At 36.7% G+C, this 24,215-nt stretch overlaps 1 protein-coding gene across 1 annotated transcript in view; it reads right to left on the minus strand.

Annotated features, from left to right (window-relative positions):
• Window positions 1-8,904: 8,904 nt before the first annotated feature.
• LOC134736056 (uncharacterized) overlaps window positions 8,905-24,215 on the minus strand; it is a 277,215-nt gene continuing 261,904 nt past the window's right edge. The window contains exon 3 of the mRNA XM_063635267.1: window positions 8,905-8,988. Within this exon, the coding sequence (XP_063491337.1) occupies window positions 8,973-8,988 (16 nt within the window). The 3' untranslated portion in view covers window positions 8,905-8,972. The remainder of the gene's footprint in view (window positions 8,989-24,215) is intronic.

Raw genomic sequence — 24,215 nt, forward strand, 5'->3', positions numbered from 1 at the left:
AAAACTGGCAAAGGTAACTAATTAATTTTCCTTTGCAAAAATTGAGAAGTAACGTGTTTCTAGAAATCTCACAATGAGCATTCTCTTCATCACCATTTTCAGAAAGTACAGCCAAATGGATTATCATTTGAACACCAAGGAGCTTATCTCTTGAGATTGGTCTATCATTTTCTGAATGTTCTAACCATTCAAAGCATTTGTAATAATGCCCTGAATAGAAGAACTATAGCATAGGTCTCTCATGGCTGCAAACCAGAACGTTGTACATGCCCCCAAGAGCGTGTTTAATGGCATAATTCAGAAGAGTTAAGTTTACTTGTCAATTTCTCTACCCCTTAAGAGACATCAAAATGCCAAATTATCTATTAACAAGTTGTTTCCCAGGGTTAATTTAGGGTGGAAAATGGCAGGACAGCTTCCCAGGCTCTAAATGTCAAAGCCACCTTTGATATCTATCTCTCACCAGGCTCTCCCTAAACGTGTCCTTTTACTAGCTTTTTCTTCACATTATCTCTTAGATCTTGCCCTTCTTTTCCATATTCACTGCCTCAGCCTGGCTCTGCAGTACATATCATCAAACTAGGAATATTGCAATAATAGCCAGACAGTACTATTCCCACATTTATTCTCTAATATCCCTTCCAATTTATTACTCACACAGAACAAAGATTCGTATTTCTAAAACATATCACGTCAGTCCCATATTCACAAAACTTCAATGATTGCCCTTTGGCTTTAAGATAAAGTTCAAAATATTGCAAAATGGTTTCTTGGCTGACTTGAGTAATTTATATACTTGTATACGGCATAACATTTCAATTCTCTTTAGCCATACCAACAGTTCTCTTTGATATCAAGTACTTAAAAGGAGGAGAGGGATTATATATTGAATGAGTAGACCAGACAGGAAAAGAGAAGTGGCATGAAATTCCAAAGCTCTGGTTCCAAGTTTGAAGATTCACTTAGACTCTGGCATTCTTCCTCTGGAGGATGGGTGTGCCTTATGGCTACCAGGGTGATACTGATGGATAAACCCCTATCTCTTCCAGGTTATGGAGAACCAGAGGTTAGGGCTTTAACACTCAAAGCATGAGCCTAACCGAAAGGCTAAAAAACTTACTATGACTCTCAGTTTATGACAATGACTCAGACATTTTATAGTGCATAGAACTGCAAGGTTCCTGCTCGTTAGAGCAAAGCTAGCTTTTGCCTGGTCCCTCTCCCACAGGCTTTTAAGAACTAGAGGGACTCAAATCTCCTTTGCTGAGTTTATTCTAAGACTCAGCACTAGAAATATGGTAAAAGGGGATCTCAACTGCTTATCTTACTTTTAGGGACACTTTTAAGAAATCAAAGCATATTTTTCAGAATGTGCATTGCTGATCAAAATTATCTTTAATGTGTAACACATGTTTGAGCCAAGCTTATTTACTATCTGAAACCCAAACATTAGTATGGCCTTTGCTATAAACGTTAGTATTGCTCTTTGGCTACAAGATAAAGTTCGAAAATATTGTAAAATGGTTTACTGGCTAACTTCAGCAATTTACAAACAGCCTAATATTTTAATTCTTTCAAGCCATGCCAGCTAAGGAAAATAACTCTAATAATATTCTGCCAAGGAAAATTCTAATTCACAGACAGATAATGATGATATCTGATTTTTCAATTTTAGGAAACTTAGAGAACTTTAATATCTTTTTCAAATCTCCCTTTGTCAATCAGTCCATAACACACTTTAATTTTTTTCAGCCAGCATTCTCTCAGTGTTATTTAAATGAGCTAATATATGCAAAGAGGTTAGAATCATGCCTGGCACACAACAAGCCTTATTCAAGTGTTTACTATGATTAATATATTATTATTATTGGAAGTTGTACAATCTCTGGATGAAGACAGACCTGGATTTGGAGTCTGTGTCTGGACTCACTAGGCCGGGTGATCTTGGGTGAATCATTTAGTCCTTCTGGGTCTTGGCCTTTTCTTTTGCAAAACAGAGATAATAATAACTACCATAAAGAATTGGAAAATAAAAGATAATGGAGCCAAAATACCTAGTACAGAACCTGGTGGTGTATATAGCAAGTGCTCCATAAGGAAAAGTTATTATTATTCATTGCTGTACTTTACTCTCTCTGCTCCCCAGACTAAAATACTTCTCACCCTCACTTCTATGCTCTCACTTGAATGAGGAACTAGACACAAGGGATTCATCCTTCTTCCTCCCCCTCCTCCTTAGATTTACCTGTACAACTCATTTGGCTCATACATGGCAAGCATATTAAATCGTAAGAACTCAACTCCAAATTTGCCAGACATCAAAGCCTTCTTTAGAAACAGTGTTATTGAGATATAATTTACATACCATACACATCACTCATTTAAAGTGTGCAATTCAGTGGATCTTAACGTGTCTACAGAGTTTATCCATCATCACAATCTTCAGAACATTTTCATTATCCCAAGAAGAAACCCTACTCTCCTCAATCATCACTTTCTTGTTTCTCCATTCCACACACCCCCAGCTCTAGGCGACCACTAATCTACTTTCAGTCTGGACAGATCTGCCTATTCTGGTCATTTCATATAAACAGAACTACACAATATGTGGTCTTTTGTGACTAACTTTTTTCACCTAGCATAATGTTTCCAAGGTTTATTCATGTTGTAGCATGTGTAAATACATGTCTTCTTATTGCTAAATAATATTCCATTGTATGGATATAACATCAAAGCCTTTTTAGTTGTGCTTTTTAATTCAGTGTGCTACCTCTCAGAACATACTCCCCAGAGCCAATAATTTCAATGTGAATGCCTATAGCAGGGGTAGGCAAACTATAGCTCACTGGCTAGTACCAACCTTTTGCTTCCTTTTGTACAGCTCTGGAAATAAGAATAACTGTTACATTTTTAAATGGTTGAAAAAAATTAAAAGAATAATATTTTGTGACACAGGAAAATTAAATGAAATTTAAATTTTAGTGTCCATAAAAAAGTTTTATTGGAACACAACCATGTTCATTCATTTACATATTGTATGAGTGTTTTCACACTACAATGACAGAATTGAGTAGGCGTGACAGAGATCACAAGGGCCACAGAACCTAAAATATTTACTATCTGCTATTTTACAGAAAAAGTTTGTAGACCTCTGGCCTACGAGATCCAGGCAGGTGGTGAATTTGTGAAGTCAGTAGAGGTAATACAATAGAGAACAGTGGAAACTCTGGGAAAATATGTGAATGTCAAGTACATGCCACATATGTGAATGTATTCAAATATTGCCACACACACACACACACACACCATTTTCAGACAAAATTCAACTGCAACCTATCAGTTTGCTGCCTACTCCAATAGGCATAAAAGGTATATAAGAACATAATCATTAATTAGTTTAAACATTTTTGAACACTTTATATCTTAGTTTGGGTTCCCTTAGGATTAGCCCTTGAAATAAGACAGAGCTCAAATGGTTTATTTGAGAGGTGATCCCAGGAAACACTAATAGGGGAGTGGGAAAATGAGACAGGGCAGGGAAGAAAACTAATACAAGATATGTGTTTCAAGAAAGTGGCCCTGTAGGCAACTACAGCTTAATTGCACTAAGGAAGTTCATGTAGAACATACACCTGAGTTATACACCTCAAAGTTTTTCCAAATGAGAAGATGGAGGGAAGCTGAGGTTTTATTTCACTAACTCCCATCAGTCAGCCAGTAGCTGAGGGCTCCTCCTGGAGCCCTGGAGAGTGTTAATTCTAGAGTGTTAATTCTTTGCTTTCTGGCCTGTCATGTGCTGCAGAGAAGAACAGGTTGTGATGGTCAAGGAAATCCCTTAGGTAAAGACATACAAGTGCTGGCAGTTGTAGATCAGCCTAGTATTCTCTGAAGGGTAGACACTGAGGGTATGGGGTGGGGAGGGGGCTGACTGTGTCTCCTGCACTTTCTACACTCATACAAAAGGAAACAAATATAACAGTTATTAATTGATGTTTTCTATGTACCAGCCAGTGTTCTAGGCACAGAGATTACAGTTGTGAATAAAACACAAAAATCCCTGCTCTCAAGTAATTTATATTCAGGTGAGAGAGAAACAGTAAATAACATAATAAATCATAAAGTCTATTGGAAAGGGCCAAGGACTGGAGTGGGAAGTGAGATGAAGAAGCTGGGTAGTGCCCTGCTAAGTAAGGTGGTCACTGGAAAAGTGATATATGAGCAGAGTTCAGGTTTCTTGTTTTATCCTCCATTCTCTCCTTAAAGATATTTTAAGATAATCACCAAGTTTGAAGATTTTTAAAATCACTTCCAGATCCTGTCTTCCAGAGGAAGGGACTTTTGTTAATATTCAAGGACTCTCAGCAATGTTTCCCACTAATTAAGCTATGAGATAGAGACAGCTAGGAAAATAATAGAAAGGAAAAGAGAAACCAATCGTGACTGAGTTGTGAAGCTAGGCAGCAAATTCTCCCTTTCCCCCATCTCTGCTTCCATTCTTTGTAGCCAAAAATACATCTTCACTGCAGCCTCTCCACAGACACTGTACTCTTTCTAAAGCTTCTCCTGGCACCAGTAGTAGCAGGTGCCCACTAAAAGAATAACAAACAGGCACCTCCAAGGAAAGCCTTGAGTGGAGAAATCCTTACGGCATGTAGAATCCAGGGCAAAGCAGTCTCTCTTCCTCTTCAAAGAACTCTTTCCAACTAAGGTCATTTCAGGTTTCACATGGTGGGTGTGTCTGTTCCTGGCCCTGGGGGGACACATTCTCATGACTCCTAAATTTGCTGTGCCACAATGTACGAATTTGTATGATGAAATAAACTCCATAGGCTTCTTCCTGCCTCCAGCGCCTAACATAACCTCTTTAACACTCTTCTTCCTGCTTTTTCATGCTCATCTTTTGCTGTCTCCCAAGCAGCTGCTGGGCTGGAGATGGTGGTGGGCACTGGGGAGAGACGCTGCTGACACACAGGACTATCTTTGGCTTTCGGAATGTTCCGCCCCTGTAAAATCTTCCAAGATTATTCCACCCTCCTCAGGCTTCATCTCCTCACACACTTTTCAAGCAGAGTTAGCCTCTCCCATTCTTTGAAAGCATCTTTATAATAGCTCATTGTGTTGAAGTTAATTTTATACCTCTCTTGTAGCAGCTACGCTGTGACCATTCCCATCCATATTTTAGCAACCAAGGCCTTCTGCAGTCTGTCCTTCCTTCCTTCCCATCCAAGCTCATCATCAATTTTTTTTTTTTTTTGCCACAAGCTCTCTGACTGACTAGGCTTCTCTGTTCTTTGTCTCTTTCACTTCCACTCACCTCAAACATTCTATGTTCATGAATCGCTTATGCTGTGGTCCACAAGTGATGATTATTTATAGTCTGTCCCTCTGAATTTTGGAACAATTGGTAAAAGTATATAGGAATGGAATAGGGTTCAAAATACCAGCTTCATTTCTAACTAAAGAGGCCTTGGCAAGTATGGCTGAAATCTAAAGCCAGAATGGACTTTCTACTTCTTTACCCCAAATCTAGATCTTGGGACCCACTCAAGGGGAACTGGATCTGCAAAGAAGGTGCTCAGCTAGACAGGGAAACTTGGCCTGCCTCACACTTTGTGAAGCATAGATAGGCCAATAAAAAAAATGGCACACAGACCCAATGATTTCTAACCCATCAGCACAGTCTTGTAGAGAAGTATGGAGCCAGGGTTGTCATAGTCTAACAATTCACCACTCAGGTAAGTAATTTATGTTCACATGGAGAACACTGAGTAAGAAGAATAAAAAAAGAATGAACACATTCTCTTCAATACTCTCAGCAGAGTAGAGGTTACCATTTTATGGACTGTGACAAGCATATGAGAGAGACAATTGAATCCCCCCTCAACTGTACATTTCTTTACTCATTAGCTTCCCTTATCCTGAAATCCCTCCCTCTTCCTCTCTGTTTTTACAAAAGTTCCTCATCTATCAGGTCTGAATTTAAGTTCATATTTTGCCTAAAGCCACATCTAATCACTTAAGCCTACATTTCCTTTCTTTTGAATACTGTGTATTCATAAATGATCACTTAGTTTTACGTATCTTTATGTTATTTACTATTTGTTTCATATGATCGGTCTCTCCAATTGGATGCTATGCTCATTGAAGGTTTACAATGCCTACTTCACCTTCTAACTCAGAGCACCCAACAATGCTCTGTACAAAGTAGGTACTCAACAGGTAGTTGTGGAGAGGGATGGAATGAAATGGGATGGAATAGAATGAAAAAGAATGGAATATGATAGGATGGGATGGGATGAAATTGCATGGAGATGGAATGGAAAGCTAGATTAAAACATAAAAAGGCTGAAAGTCAATCAAGCACACTTTAAATAAAATGTTTTATTATAAAATGTGATTAAATATACATTGAAAACTGTGATTTAATAGAGTCCTTTAGGAGCCCAGACATCATGCCTTAAGAAGCAGAATCGCCATTTGAAGTTTACCAAGCCTACTTCCTTGCGTTTGAGGAAGGCTGCACTCTATCTTCCCAGAACAGTAAACTGTCCATCCTGATGCCAAAGGTGTTCCACTATTGAGAATATTCCTCCTGCCCTAATGTGATTTCTCCTTAGAGAATTGAAGCCACGTCACAAATAATGTCTTATTTCCAAGGGGAAAGTTTAAAGGCAAGTTTTTACGTCCATTTCCCATGACCCTTGAAACCAACTGCAGTCAAAATTGTGAAACTTAATAGGTTTATCTTTAGAGTATTTCCATGACTGTGAAAAGGCTCTCATTTTCCCCAAATACTACCTGCACTTCAAGCATCTAGTTGATGGGATATTTTTGGGTGAAAGGATCGTTCTTGGTATCTCTCATACTACCTCACAAAGGCCTGAGATAGATCTTACAGAAAAATCCAGGTAAACTGAATTAACTGAGGTAACAAGAGCTTCAGAGACAAGCATAGAACCAGATCAAAGCATTTCATAAATGCTATCAGACTCACCTAAAAAGTATACACTTCTTCCCTAAGATTATTATATCCACACAGTCCCTGTTTTTAAAATATATGTTGCTTTCAGGTCAATAACTATTTTGCAGTTTCCTTCTCTTCTTACAAATAAAAGTACAATGTCCAAATAACAAGTATATAGCTCCAGATTTTTTTTTTATCAGAACAAACTTAAGGCTCAATGCCATATTGACAAATCAGTGTCAGCAAAGGCTAGAATGAGGTATAAAATAACAATAATGGGAGACCTCCTAGGCAGAGAGACGCAGACAACTATATTTCTGACCCACGCAAATTCTGCTTACTAGATTTTTTAAAAGGGACATTGATTTCTTGGGCATAACATACATATATATACTTCAATACTTCAAAGATAAACCATATATATATTTTATTATTGGAATATCTATATATTCCTATATATATATTTCTATACATATATATTCCTCTCTCTCTCTCTCTCTCTCTCTCTCTATATATATATATATATATATATATATGTATTCCTACAGTGAATCTCTTTCCCATTTAGGAATTCGATTTTCAGATCCCTTTTCACGTTACATTTAGGCAAAATAACATATCATAAACATAATATAAGTTGTATGTTTTGATAAAGAAACAATCTAGTATTACAACACTCACATGCACCCCCGTACATAACATTTTGGTAAGAGGAAGTACCAAAGGTAGGTTAGAGTTAGTTTCCAAAGGTAGGTTAAAGTTAAAGTTTTTTTTTTTGCAAAAACACTGATGGTCTATATCATGTAAGTACTCCAGATAATGACCCGTGTCCCTCCAGGATCTTTCTCCACCATTAGAGTGGTAGTATATATAGAACTATTTTGTCTCCTAATATGGACATCCGGATACAAACAGTGGCTACTTTTCATTGCCAGCTGTTTATGGATCTGCTAATGTGATGCTGTCTATTAAATGTCTCTGCTTCACTTCTCACTATCTTTACCTGCTCATTCAATAACATCTGTCAAAGCAGACAAACAAATGGCAGGAGCTGCATGTACTAGCACATGCTCAGTCTGCTGTAGGACATTTTTTCATCATATTTTCCAGTAGGCTACAGTCCAATGAGAGCCAGCACTGCCAGTGTAGATCAAGGAACAACAAATGTATAAATAGTTCTGGAGGAGGGAAAAAACTAGGAAGGGCTTGGGAATTGTTCTTAAATAAATGTAGTGAAAGAGAGAGGCCATGAATTGCTATCGGACCTGCAGAAATTATCTCCAGTTTATAAGGTTTTTGCTGGTCTCTCCCCCAATTATCCATGTGAACAGTGTTTCTTCCTAGGAATACTGCTCATGGCCAGCAGTTGTTTATGTCAATGGGCTACAGAAACCTGTATAATTACCTGTGCCTCCACATACATACTGTATTAGTTCATTTTCACATCACTATAAAGAACTACCTGAGATTGGGTAATTTATAAAGAAAAAGAGGTTTAATTAACTCACAGTTCCACATGACTGGGAAGGCCTCGGGAAACTTACAATCATGGTGGAAGGTGAAGTAAAAGCAAGCACCTCCTTCACAATGTGGCAGGAGAGAGAGAGAGAGAGAGAGCAAGGGGAAAAGTGCCACACTTTAAAACCATAAGATCTCAAGAGAACTCATTCACTATGATGAGAACAGCATAGGGGAAACTGCCCCCATGATCCAATCACCTTGCACCGGGTCCTTCACTCGACCCATGGGGATTACAATTTGAGATGAAATTTGTGTGTGTGTGTGTGTGGGGGGAAACTAAGGCAAACCATATCACATACACATACACATATACATACGACCACTCCAAAATGCAGTGGTCTTCTACTTACTCAGCAATATATCGGCAAAATCCAGTTAGAGACAGCCATCCAGGTAGAGATGTAGTCCATAAAAATGTCCCTTCCTTTGCCATGGCTATAATGAGAATTTCTCTTTTCTCTTCCTTACTGTTTCCTCTAGACTGGAATCAGCAACTTTTTTTTCTGTAAAGAAGCATACAATAAAAATTTTAGGCTTTGTGGGTCTTATAAGGTCTCTGGTGCATATTCTTCTCTGTTTGTTTGTTTAAACAACCCTTTAAAAATGGTAGTTTTTAAAAAGGTTTTATTAGCTCATGAACTATACAAAAATAGGCCATGGCCCAGAGTTGGTTAACAGGCCATAGTTTGCCAACCTCTATCCTAGACTATAAGCTACCAAGCGAATTAGTCAGTTGTTGATGTATAATGTTATTTAACAAACCACCCCAAAATTCAGTGATATACAACAATAAGCATTTCTTCTCCCACCACAGATTTGCAGATCAGCCAGGGGAGTTCTGCTTATTTCTCAGCCTTAGGACATACATGTATGCCCTAAGATTATTATACCCATAGAGTACTGTTTTTATGAGATTTATTTCATTTTTAATTGATACATAATAAGTATACTTATTTATGCGGAACAGTGTGATGTTTCAATATGTATGTAGATCATGTAATAATCAAATCAGGGTAGTTAGCATATCCATCACCTTAAACACTTGTCATTTTTTTGTGGGGAGAACATTCGAAATCCTCTCTTCTAGCTATTTTGAGATATATAACACATTATAGTTGACTATAATCACCTTACTGTGCAACAGAACTCCAGAGTTCTCTGTTTTTAAAGGAATTTAGACAAGAGATAATATAGCTGTTTTGGAAAAATGCATTCTTATTTGCAAAGATAAGTCACAAAAGTTGAGACTCTTCTGTATTGGAAAGGAAACATCAAGCTAGTTGAATTTATTCTATGCTTGCCATCTGATTTCTTTTAAACGATGAAGATATTACATGTATTAGCACATATTATGTGCCAGGCACTATACTACTCCAAGCCTTATAAACATATAACATATTTAGTCACTTGGAACTATTATTTCCAAACTAAAGCCATTGCTCAAGGTTATACTTCTGGGAAATGGGGGAGTCTATTAATAACCAGGCTATATTGCTTTTCAAGATTTCTTTAAGGCCTATGATAATCCCCATGGCACTTTTGCTGTGTAGAATAATAAGATAAATAAAAAATAGGGGTCTGTATTTAGATTTAAGGCTTCATTTTTTTTTTATAAAACTAACTCTTTTGGGATACAAAATAAGTGTGTGAATTAGACTTACCTTTTTTATTATGCTCACATTGTGAGATAAGTTTATAAAGACTTTGAGCTGTTTGAACAAAGGAATGACTGTATAAGTAGCAATCATTTTTGTTATGACAACCAATCATGTCTGTCGAAGGTTGATCATTTTAGACAAGCACATGTGTTGAACATTGAAACACATCTGGCTTTAGCCATTTGAATATAAATGACTTAAGGAAAATTGCTTCTGTATTTTTATAACAGTTTATGTTGGAGTTAATTTTCTTTGTGTTATAATAGAAATAAAGTAAACTATGCAAAATGTGCTAATCATAAGTGTGCAGCTTGGTAATTTTTACTGCATGCATACACATTTCCCCCAACCTTCCTTCTCCCCTTCCTATAACCACCAGCTAGGTCAAGATATACAATATTTCCACTACCCTTCCAAGTTCCTTCCTCCACCTTCCCATTCTATACTCCTATAGCCACTCACCCCCAGATAATGAATATTCTGTCTCTTATCTTCATCAGCTAGTTCACCTCTTCTTGAATTTGATATAATTGAAATCACATATATGCATTATTTTGTATCTTTCTTCCTTCACTCAACGTAAAATATGTGGAGTGTATCCGTGTGGTTATGTTTATCAGCAGCTTGTTCTTTCTGTTGTTATATAGATTTGCATTGTATGAATACACTACCATTTACTTACTCATTCTTTTGTTGACTAGCATTTGGCTTATTTCCAGGATTTGGCTATTATGAATAAGGCTCTTATAAATATTCTTATATTTCTCTTTTTGTAGACACATGTGCTTATTTTTCTTGGGCATGGAAAAGAGTAGAATTTCTGGGTCTTATGTGTTTAGCTTTGGTAGGGTTTTCTAAAATGATTATGTGGAGTCACATGCTGAAATACCTAAGAAAGATCTGTAACACTTCTTAATGGCAGTGCTCTGGTTCAGTTGTAAATAAAGTTTTTACATCACACGCACACACACACACACACACAGCAGATAAGGGAGTGCTTGTGCCATCCCTGCCCCAAGCCCAGGATGCACAGCTCATGGGTCAAAAAAGACTCCTTCCTTCTGCTTGAGGACAGGAGAGAGAAGAGTAAAGAATTTGTCTTGGATCTTGGATACCAGCTCACCCACAGTAGAATAGTGTATTAGTCCATTTTCATGCTGCTGATAAAGACATACCCTAGACTGGGAAATTTATAAAAGGAAGAGGTTTAATGGACTTACAGTTCCACGTGTCTAGGGAGGCCTCATAATCATGGCAGAAGGCAAGGAGGCACAAGTCCTGTAAGACTACATGGATGGCAGCAGGCAAAGAGAGAGAGAGCTTGTGCAGGGAAACTCCCATTTTTAAAACCATCAGATATCATGAGACTTATTTACCATCAAGAGAACAGCATGGGAAAGACCCACCCCCATGATTCAATTACCTCCCATTGGGTCCCTCCCACAACATGTGGGAATTCAAGATGAGATTTGGGTAGGGACACAGCAAAACCATATCAAACAGGGCACCAGTCACAGATGTGAGGCCCCCTTTCCAGGTCTTAGCTCCAAAACAACATTTCTATACACATCCTGGGCCAGGAGTGAACCCACTGTCTTAAAGGGAAGGGCCCAGTCTTGGCAGGATACATCACCTGCTGTCTAAATAGCCCTTGGGCCCTGAGTAACCAGCAGTGATACCCAGACAGTATGCTATGGGCCTTGGGTGAGACTCTGAGATGTGCTGGCTTCAGATGAGACGCAGCACACTCCGAGCTGTGGTGGTTAAGGTGAGACATTCCTTTTGCTTGAGAAAAGCACAGAAAAGAGTAAAGAGAAGAACTTGGTCTGCCACCTTAGGTACCAGCTCAGCCACAGTGGGGTAGAGCACAAAGGGGCTCTTTGGACCTCTCATTCTAGGCCTAGGTCTTGGGTAGAATTTCTGGACCTGCCCGGGGACAAAGGGGAGCCCACTACCCTGAAGGGCAAGTCACAGGCTTAGCAGCATTTACCACAAGCTAACTGATGAGCCCTTGTGCCTTAAGTGAACTTTGGTGGTAACGTGGCAATACTCCCCATGGGCCTGTGGTAGTGATGGCCACAGAGTGAGACTCCTCTGCCTGTGGAAAGGAGGGGGAAGAGTGGGAAGAACTGTGTTTCGTGGTTTGAGTGCCGACTCAGCTGCAGTACAATAGAACACCAGTTAAATTTCTAAAGTATTTGACTCCAGTCCCTGGCTCAAGAATGGCATCTCTCGACCTGCCCAGGGCCTGAAGGAACTTGCTGCCCTGAAGGGAAGGACATAAGCCTGGCTGGCTTTGCCACCTGTAGGTCGTAGAGCCCCAGGGTCATAGTCAGTTGGTGGTCACAGTGGGCCTTGGGTGAGACCCAGTGCTGTGCTGGCTCCAGGTCTGACCCAGCACAGTCCCACTGGTGGTGGCCACAGGCATGCTTACATCACCCCATCCCCAGGTTCAGGTGACTCAGCTTAGAGAGAGAGAGAGAGACATCATTTGTTTGGGAGAAAGTAAGGGAAGATAACAAGAATCACTACCTGATAATCTAGATAATTTTTCTAGATCTTATCTAAGATCACCAAGGTGGTACTTCTATCAATCTTCAAAAACCACAACCTTGCTGGGATGGGGGCCCAAGTGCCTTTGAATACCTGAAAAACCTTCCCAAAAAGGATGGGCACAAACAAGCCCAAACTGTGAAGACTACAGTAACTACCCAACTCTTCAATGCCCAGACACAGACATCCACCCACAAGTATCAAGACCATCTCATGAGAACATGTCTTCACCAAATGAACTAAATAAGGTACCAGGGACCAATCCTGTAGAAACAGAGATATATGACCTTTCAGACAGAGAATTCAAAATGACTGTGTTGAGGAAACTCAAAGAAATTCAAGATAACACAGAGAAGGAATTCAGAATTCTATTAGATAAATTTAACCAAGAGATTGAAATAATTAAAAAAGAAGCAGAAATTCTAGATATGAAAAATGCAATTGGCATACTGAAGAATGCATAAGAGTCTCTTAACAGAGGAATTGATCAAACAGAAGAAATAATTAGTGAGCTTGAAGACAGTTATTTGAAAATAGACATTAAGAGAAAAGTAAAAAGAACAAAGCACCCCTACAAGATCTAAAAAATAACCTCAAAACGTCATGTGTAAAAGTTATTGGCCTTAGAGAAGAAGTAGAGAAAGCGATAGAGATAAAAAGTGTATTCAAAGAGATAATATCAGATAATTTCTCAAACCTAGAGAAAGATATCAACATTCAAGTACAAGAAGGTTATAAGACACCAAGCAGATTTGGCCCAAAGAAGACTATTACAAGGCATTTAATAATCAAACTCCCTAAAGTCAAGCATAAAGAAAGAATCCTAAAAACCGGAAAAGAAACAATAACATACAATGGAGCTTCAATATCTCTGCCAGCAGACTTCTCAGTGGAAACCTTGCTGAAGGAAAAAGTTTTTATCCCAGAATGCTACATTCTATAAAAATCTCCTTCAAAAATTAAGGAGAAATAAAGCCTTTCTCAGGCAAACAAACGCTGAGGAATTTTATCAACACCAGACCTGTCCTACAAGAAATGCAAAAAGGAGTACCTCAGTCAGAAAGAAAAGTCTGTTAATAAGCAATAAGAAGTCATCTGAAGATACAAAACTCACTGGTAACAGTAAGTAAACAGAAAAACTGAATATTATAACCCTGTAACTGTGGTGCATAAACTACTCACAGAAAGACTAAAACATGGACTAATCAAAAATAATAACTACAACAACGTTTCAAGACAGACAGTACAACAGTTATAAATAGAAACAACAAAAAGATAAAAAGCAGAGAGACAAAGTTAAGATGTAGAGTTCTTACTAGTTTTTTTTTTTTTGCTTATTTTTTATTTGTTTGTTTATGCAAGTAGTGTTGTTACCAGCCTAAAATAACGGGTGATAAGATAGCATTTGCAAGCCTCATGGTAACCTCAAATCATTGCAAGCCTCATGGTAATCTCAAATCAAAAAACATACAACAGACACACAAAAAATAAAAAGCAAGAAATTAAATGATACAACCAGAGGAAATCACCTTCACTAAAAGGAAGAAAAGAAAAAAGAAGGAAGAGAAGGCTACAAAACAACCAGGAAACAAATAGCAAAGTAACAGGAGTAAGTTCTTACTTATCAATAGTAACATTGAATGTAAATGAACTAAACTCTCCAACGAAAAGACATACAATGGCTGAATGTACCAAAAAAAAAAAAAAAAAGACCCAATGATCTGTTGCCTTAAGAAATATACTTCACCTATAAAGACACATGTAGACTGAAAATAAAGGGATGGAAAAAGATATGCCATTCCAATGGAAAACCAAAAAAAAAAAAAAAAAAGCAGGAGTAGCTATACTTATAGCTTTTGTCTTGAAGTCTATTAAAAAAAATAGATTTCAAGACAAAAACTATAAAATGAGACAAAGAAAGTCACTATATAATAATAAACAGGTCAATTCAACAAAAGGATGTAACAATTGTAAATATATGTGTACCCAACACTGGAGCACCCAGATATATAAAGCAAATATTATTAGAGCTAAAAAAAGAAATGGACCTCAATACAATAATATCTGGAGACTTCACTCCACTTTCAACACTGGACAGCTTTTCCAGACAAAAAATCAACAAAGATACATTGGACTTAATTTGCATACAGACCAAATAGACCTAACAGATATTTACAGAACATTTAATCCAATGGCTACAGAATACATTTTCTTTTCCTCAGTACATGGATTATTCTCAAGGATAGATCATGTGTTAGGTAACAAAACAAGGCTTAAAACATCCTCAAAATTTGAAATAATGTGAAGCATCAACTCTGACCACAATGGAATAAAATTAGAAATCAATAACAGGAATTTTGGAAACTATACAAACACATGGAAATTAAATAATATGCTCCTGAACAACCAGTGGGTTAATGAAGAAATCAAGAACAAGGTTGAAAAATTTCTTGGAAAAAAATGATTATGGAAATGCAACATACCAAAACCTATGGGATATAGTGAAAGCAGTACTAAGAGCATAGTCCATAGCTATAAGCACCTACATTAAAAAAGAAAAAAAAATTCAAATATATATGCCAATAAATTGGAAAATTTAGAAGTGAATAAATTCCTAGACGCATACAACCTGCCAAGATTTAACCATGAAGAAATCCAAAACCTGAACATACCAAGAACAAGTAACAAGATCAAAGCCATAATAAAAAGTCTCCTAGTAAAGAAAAGTTCAGAACCTGTTGGCCTCACTGCTGAATTCTACAAAACATTTAAAGAACTAATGCCAATGCTACTCAAACTATTCCAAAAAATTGAGGAGGAGGAAATACTTCCAAACTCATTCTGTGATGCCAGTATTACTCTGATACCAAAACCAGATAAAGGAACGTCAGGAAAAAACAAAATGAAACTATAGGCAAATATCACTGATAAACGTTAATGCAAAAATCCTCTAAAAATATTAACAAACCAAATTCAAAAACATATTTAAAAGATCTTTTACACGTTGATTTTGTATTTTGAGACTTTGCTAAAGTTGTTTATCAGCTTAAAGAGCTTTGGACCTGAGACTATGTAGTTTTCTAAATATAGAATTATTGGCTGGGCTTGGTGGCTCAGGCCTGTAATCTCAGCACTTTGGGAGTCCAAGACAGGCGGATCAGCTGAGGTTAGGAGTTTGAGACCAGCCTGGCCAATGTGGTGAAACTCCGTCTCAACTAAAAATACAAAAATTAGCCAGGCATGGTGGTGCACACTTGTAATCCCAGCTACTCGAGAGGCTGAGGCAGGATAATCGCTTGAGCCGGGGAGGCGGAGGTTGCAGTGAACTGAGATCACATCACTGCACTCCAGCCTGGGAGACCGGTGTGAAACTCAGTCTCAAAAAAATAAAAATAAAAACAAAACAGAATCATCATCTGCAAATAGGGATAGTTTGACTTCCTCTCTTCCAATTTGGATGCCCTTTATTTCTTTCTCTTGCCTAATTGCCCTGGTCATGACTTCCAATACTATGTTGAATAGGACTGCTAAGAGAGGTTCCTTGTCTTGTGCCAGTTTTCAAGGGGAATGCTTCTAGCTTTTGTCCATTCAGTATACTATTGGCTGTGGGTTTGCCACAGATGATTCTTATTATTTTGATGTATGTTCCTTCTATACCTAGTTTATTAAGAGTTTTTAACATGACGTGTTGTTGAATTTTATTAAAAGCCTTTCCTGCATGTACTGAGACAATCATGTGGTTTTTGTATTTAGTTCTCTTTATGTGTTGAATCACATTTATTGATGTGTCTATGTTGAACCAACCTTGCATCCCAGGGATAAAGCCTACTTGGTTATGGTAGATTAGCTCTTTGATGTGCTGCTGGATCCAGTTTGTAAGTATTTTTTTGCAGATTTTTGCACTGATGTTTATCAAGGATATTGGTCTGAAGTTTTCTTTTTTTGTTGTGTCTCTGCCAGGTTTTGGTATCAAGATAGTTCTGCCCTCATAGGATGAGTTAAGAAGGAGTCCCTCCTCCTCAATTTTTTGAAATAGTTTCAGCAAGAATGGTACCAGCTCCTCTGTGAACATCTGGTCGAATTAAGCTATCAATCCATCTGGACTTGGGCTTTCTTTTTGGTTGGTAAGCTATTTATAACTGACTCAATTTCACAGTTCATTATTGGTCTGTTTAGGGATTCAGTTTCTTCCTGGTTCAGTCATGGGAGGCTCCATTTGTCCAGAATTCATCCATTTCTTCTAGATTTTCTAGTTTATGTGCATAGAAGTGTTCATAATATTCTCTGATGGCTGTTAGTATTTCTGTGGGGTTAGTAGTAATATCCCCCCTTGTTGTTTCTGATTGTGTTTATTTGTATCTTTTCTCTTTTCTTCTTTATTAGTCTAGCTAGTGGTCCATCTAGTTTATTAATTTTTTTCAAAAAACCAGCTCCAGATTTGTTGATCTTTGGAATGTTTTTTTCATGTCACAATCTCTTTCATTTCAGCTCTGATTTTGGTTATTTCTTGTCTTCAGCTAGTTTTGGGATTTCTTTGCTCTTGTTTCTCTAGTTCTTTTAGCTGTGATGTTAGATTGTTAATTTGAGATCTTTCTAACTTTTTGACGTGGACATTTAAGGCTATAAATTTCCCTCTTATCACTGCCTTAGCAGTGTTCCAGAGATTCTGGTAATGTTGTGTCTTTGTTCTTATTAGTTTCAAAGAACTCCTTGATTTTTGCCTTAATTTCATTATTTAATCCAAAAGTCATACAGGAACAGGTTACTCAATTTCCATGTAATTGCACTGTTTTAAGTGAATTTCTCAGTCTTGATTTCTAATTTGATTGTTCTGTGGTCCAAGAGATTGTTCATTATGATTTCAGATTTTTGGTGTTTGCTGAGGAGTTTTTACTCCTGATTATGTGATCAATTTTAGAGTATGTGCTATATAGCAATGAGGGGAATGTATATTCTGTTGTTTTAGGGTGGAGAGTTCTGTAGATGTCTATCAGGTCCACTTGATCCAGTGCTGAGTTCAGGTCCTGAAGACTGGATAAAGAAAACATGGTACATATATACCATGCAATGCTATGCAGCCATACAAAAGAATGAGATCACATCCTTTGCAGGAACATGAATGGAGCTGGAGACGATTATTCTTAGCAAACTCATGCAAGAACAGAAAATAAAATTCCACTTGTTCTTACTTATAAGTGGGAGCTAAATGATGAGAACACATGGACACACAGAGTGGAATAACACACTGGGTTCGCTCAGAGGTTGGAGGGTGGGAGGAGAGAGAAGATTATGAAAAATAACTAACGAGTATTAGGCTTAACATCTGGGTGAGTAAGCAATCTGTGCAACAAATCCCCATGGCAAAAGTTTACCTATATAACAGACCTACACATGTACCCCTGAACTTAAAAGTTAAATTTAAAAAAATAAAAAGATCATTCATCATGACCAAGGGAATTTATCTTAGTGATGCAAGGATTGTTCAACATATTCAAATCAATCAATATAATATATCACATCAACAGAATGAAGAATAAAAACCATATGATCATTTCAATTGATGCTGTAAAAGCATTTGGTAAATTCAACATCCCTTCACGATAAAAAGCCTCGAAAAACTGGGTATAGAAAGAACTTACCTCAACATAACAAAAGCCATATATGACACACCCACAGCTAGTATCAGACTGAATAGGGAAAAACTGAAAGCCTTTCCTCTAAGATCTGAAGCACAACATGGATGCCCATGTTCACCACTGTGATTAAACATGGTACTGAAAGACTTATCTAGAGCAATCAGACAAGAGGAGGAAATAAAGAGCATCTCAGTTGGAAAGCAAGAAGTTAAATTATCTTTGTTTGCAGATGATATAATCTTATATTTGGAAAAACCTAAAGACTCCATTAAAAAACAAATAGAACTGGTAAACAAATTAAGTAAAGTTGCAGGACACAAAATCAACATACAATAATCAATAGCATTTCTGTATACCAATAGCAAACAATCTGAAAAAGAAGTCAAGAAAATAATCCCATTTAGAATGGAGACAAATACTTAGGAATTAACCAAATAAGTGAAAAATCTCTACAATGAAAACTTTAAATCATTCAGGAATGAAATTGAAGAGAACACCAAAAAGTAAAAAAGGAAAGCTATTCCATGTTCATGGATTGGAAGAATCAATATTGTTAAAATGTCTATAATACCCAAGGCATTTTGCAGATTCAACTCAATCCCTATCAAATTACCCACATGCCTTTCTTCACAGAAATGGAAAAAATAATTCTGAAATTTATATGGCACCATAAAAGACCCAGAATAGATAAAGCTATCCAGCAAAAAGAGCAAAACTGGAAGAATCACATTACCTGACTTCAAATTATACTACAGAGCTATAATAACCAAAACAGCATGGCACTTGCATAAAAACAGACACATAGATCAATGGAACAGAATAAGAAACCCAGAAACAAATCCATACAACTATAGTGAACTCATTTTTTTTTACAAAGGTGCCAAGAACATACAATGGGGAAACATAGTCTTTTCAATAAATGGTGCTGGGAAAACTGGATATACCTATGTGGAAGAATGAAACTAGCCTCCTATCTGTTGCCATACTAAAAAACAAAATCAAAATGGATTAAAAGCTTAAAAGTGAGACCTCAAACTGTGAAACTACTGCAAGAAAATATTAGAGAAACTCTCTAGGACATTGGTCTGGGCAAAAATTTCTTGTGTAGTACCCGACAAGCAGAGGCAGCCAAAGCAAAAATGAACAAATGGTATCACATCACATTAAAAAGCTTCTGCACAGAAACAAGAACCACAACAACAACAAAACAATAAAGTGAAGAGGCAACTCATAGAATGGGAGAAAATATTTGCAAACTACCCATCTGACAAGGGATTAATAACCAGAATATACAGAGAGCTCAAACAACTCTATAAGAAAAAAAATCTGGTTAAAAATGGGCAAAAGATCTGAATAGACATTTTTCAAAAGAAGACACACAAATAACAAACAGGAATATGAAAAGGTTCTCAATATCATTGATCATCAAAGAAATGCAAATCAAACTACAATGAGATAGCATCTCACCCCAATAAAAATGACTTTTATCCAAAAGACAGGCAATAACAAACGCTGGTGAGGATGTGGAGAAAAGGGAACCCTTGTATACTATTGGTGGGGATGTAAATTAGTACAACCACTATGGAGAGCATAGTGAAAAAACTAAAAGTAGAGTTATCCTACAATCCAGCAATCCCACTGCTGGGTATGTGCCTCAAAGAAAATAAATCAGGATATTGAAGGGGTATTTGCACTCCTATGTTTATTGCATCACTATTCGCAATAGCCAAGATTTGGAAGCATCCTTTGTCCATCAGCAGACAAATGAATAAAGAAAATGCAGTATGAGATAGAGAGTAGAACGATGCTTATCAGAGGCTGGGAAAAGCAATGGGGGTGGGGTTGGGGGGAGTGGGGATAGTTAACGGGTACAATAAAGTAGTTAGAAAGAATGAATATGAACTAGTATTTGCTAGCACAATGGGGTGACTATGGTAAAAGATTTTTAATTGTGTGTTTCAGTTTAACTTAATTGTACATTTTAAATAGCTAAAACAGTATAATTGGATTGCTTGTAACACAAAGGATAAATGCTTGAGGTGATGGATATCCCATTTACTCTGATGTGATTATTACACATAGCATGCCTGTATCAAAATATCTCATGTACCTCATAAATACATATGCCTACTATGTACTCCCAACAATTAAAAATTGAAAAAAATAAAGGTGATCCCAGGAAACATTGTCATGGAAGAGGGGAAGTGAGAAAGGGAAAGAGAGGAAGTCAATAAAAGGTGTATTATTAATAAATTAATATCAGTGGACAGTTGGGCCTGGGGTAACTCAGGAGCTGCCAGTTCTTCCACTTGAGATACAAGGGAGCTAATGTATTTGACACAGATGGCAGAGAGTTATTGGTTGAGAAACATTCCTGAGGTGTTAGTTCTCCAACATTTTCACCTTGCTCTGTGCATCTGCAACTTCACACATTACATTCAGGTGAAGAGTGAAAGATATTGGTAGCTGAAAACAGGCCAGAACACAAGAGAGAAAAAATTCCAGAATACATTCCATTAGGTCAACAATTTCCTAATATGTGTATAAGATATTCTCTTCTTCACAAAATATCTTTACTTAGTGAACTTCCTTCTTTATGGGTTGATTGGGGTAATGGGAGTAAGAGTCTTTTACTAAGCTCTGAGAGGATGGCTGGAAGTATCTTGGCCCTGACATTAGAATGTAGGGATAGATAGCTAACACCTATTGTCCTCAGCTTTGGAACTCTAATGAAAATTCAGACAACAGAAATATTTTTCAACACAAGATTTATGGAGCATTTGACATATGGAAGTGGTAGAAGGACAAACTGGACACTATTCCAAAAAAAAAGGAGAGCCAAAATATATGTGCAATGAAGTAGCATTGTTTATAATTGTAAAAAAAAATGAAAAAACCTGAATATCCACCAGTAGAAAAAGTTAAATAACTATGGGGCCTCCACACATGGTAATATATCAAATATATAATGCTTTCAGAAAATGAAGTGTATATATCTATACTAACTTGGAAAGGCTGCTAAGCAAAACATCAAACATCAAGATACAGGATATAGAATAAAAGTTATAGAATATAGAATAATTCTATAACATGCATAAACATAGACTTAGACATTAATATATATTAAAATGTAAATACAAAAGCCATTACCCGCCTCCTCACCCCACAATCCTGTCTCCTTCCTAAGGAGGATTTTTATTTGTTTGTGTCTCTCTGATCCTGAATCTTTGTGGTGGTGTTTAGAGGTAATAGGTGAAAATGCCAATTAAGAGTAGCTTAGAAACTCTAATTTGATTCTCATATAGGCAGAGTACAGAGCTACCTGAGGAAAGAAGAAATAAGTAGGCTGGAATTTTTTGAGAGAGGAAAAAAGACATCATGGTGACTTTGAAGGAGACAATTGTTTAAAGAGGAATTTTTGGAAATTCCTGTGTGTATAGAGAGTATGGGGATATTATTTCCCACTCCTCATTCTCTGTTCAAGATGCTTCAGTAAAAGCAGATATTAGATTTTAAAGCATTAGCTAGTTAAATTTGGATTTCTTATGGATATGACGTTGTGATGAGATCAGTTTAAGGTAGTAGCAAAAAGGCTTTGTTTTATTTGTAGGCAATATATATATAATTTGTAGGACATATATATGTTAAATATTATATTATTTACTATATAGGGTTAGGGTTAATATTGTATTTTTTATTACATATATTTTATAGGCATAGAAAATGTTTTTAAAATATCCAACAAACCATTGATAGCCACAAATGGTTACTTCTAGATAATTAGGTTGAGTGGGAATATTGGAGAGGAATGAAGACATGCTTTTTTTTATTGTATGTTTCTTCTATACATTGTTACTTGTTAACAGCAGGACTATATTGTTTTATAATAAAAAAAAGAGTAACAAAGAAAAAGGAAAAAGTATGACCTGTTCTGGGGTCAACTAATAGAGAAATGTGTGGCTGGATGTTAGATTCTTGAGCTGAAAGGAATGTTTAGAGATAAGACTAAAATGGTAAGCTGAAAACAGATTATATATCTTCTGCTTCTTCAAAGACTTACAACTTGACCCTGTTGGCAGTAGAGGACTTCAGAGGAATTTTTTTGCCCTGAAATAACTTGATTAGAACTGTGATTTAGATAAAAGAACACACTTTCTCTTCATGATGTGTTTCTAACATCATTTAACTTACTAGCTTTTTCAACTCTTCTTTACTTCTTTGATTTTTGTTTGTTTCTAAATAATTATCTCATGAACACAGTAATTCGAACATTTGAATAATATATGTAGTAAATTCTTTGGAAACTATAAATAATTATATACATGTTAGTTATTTTATTATTATTATAACTTTATCCAACTTTAATTCATGGTTTATGTCTTTAAATCATTGTTTTCTGATTTATTTCTGGGTTGCCAATTATGGTCTCATTACATAATTGCCCCATGAAGCTTTCTGTATTCTTTTTTAGTATCTCTCAGTTTAGTGTTCCATTCCAATTAAAGTTGTGTGGAATTTTAAATAACGTTTCCAGCACTGTTTACTTATTCTTTTAATGTTTGCACACGCCTTCCTTTTCTGCTTTATGTACTACTATTTGTAAAACCCTACTATTTTTCATGATTGTCCATTATTAAACAAGTGCTCGTTTCATCACAGGGAGAGGGCATGCACAAGTATCAGACAATGCCATCTGATATGTGCTATTAGAGGCCTGTATCAGGAAAAAGAGGCATTCAGGGCAAGAGCAGAATTGTGGTTAGAGGTGATGTAACTGAAAGACCTATGTAATGTCAATATGTATCTCCCAATTAGTTAAATCTTAACAAACGTTCCAGGACTTTCTGAACCTCAGAGAAAAGAGAATGTTTAGCATTAATCAAACAAATTCCTAGAAGATAGCAAACATTAGCCATGTACCTGAAGCAAAAGGAAGAAAGCAAAAGGAGAGGTAGTCCAATCTTTGTTTTGAAATATGAATAGACTCCTTTTTTTCTTATAAGAAAGGAAGACCATTTTAATCAAGACAGTAATCAAACTCCCACTAACTCTTTTAAGAAACGAAAGGTCTACAAAAGCCAGTAACTTGAGCTACTTAAGCTGTTTCCCTCTTAAAGGGCTTAATGATAATTCATTTTACCTCCAATTAAGTCCAACCACACTACTCACTGCACACCAGAGAGAGGCTCATCCTAGATAATAATTCAGAGAATCAAACAAATTTGCTAGATTCTCCTAGTAAGAAATCTCATTCCACATTAGTCTCCTGGAAAAATCACAGGTAGAATTTTCCCAGAGAGATATAAATGATGGCACTTTGGACCTCATTTACTTCCCCAGAAATAGTGAAGCCAAGCATTCTGTCAACTGTAAGAATACGCTCAATGAGCCTGTTTGAAAGCTAGCAAAGATTATTTTTAAATTCAGATTTGCCTGCCGTTAATATCTGTCTATGCTCATATCAACCTATTTAAAAATTTTTTTATAATTGTCATTGTGATATCTTACACATTATCCATTGATAGTAATTTCATTTTTCAAATGGAATCATCCAGTTTCAGTTTTTAGGGGTCCACAATTTGAACAAGGAATAGTTAATACACTGAATAGACCAAAAGCACTGTTTTATGACTCCTGGGGTTTTGGGGGAGGGGGTGGAGGGATTACGGATGCGGTGTTTTTTGGAAGGCTAGAGATTACAAAGCAAGGTGTTTAAAAACATATGCAAGAAAATATAATTTAGCAGACTTCCATTTCAGGTTGTATATCAGATTACATAGCATGAACTACCCTCTCTACTGAAACACTAAAATTCTTGATAAAATAGAAAGGGTACCCTCATTGTTGAGCTCAAATAAAAGTAGAAAATCAATGGAACCAAAA

Source organism: Symphalangus syndactylus, chromosome X, assembly GCF_028878055.3.
Source record: "Symphalangus syndactylus isolate Jambi chromosome X, NHGRI_mSymSyn1-v2.1_pri, whole genome shotgun sequence".
Lineage (NCBI taxonomy): Eukaryota > Metazoa > Chordata > Mammalia > Primates > Hylobatidae > Symphalangus > Symphalangus syndactylus.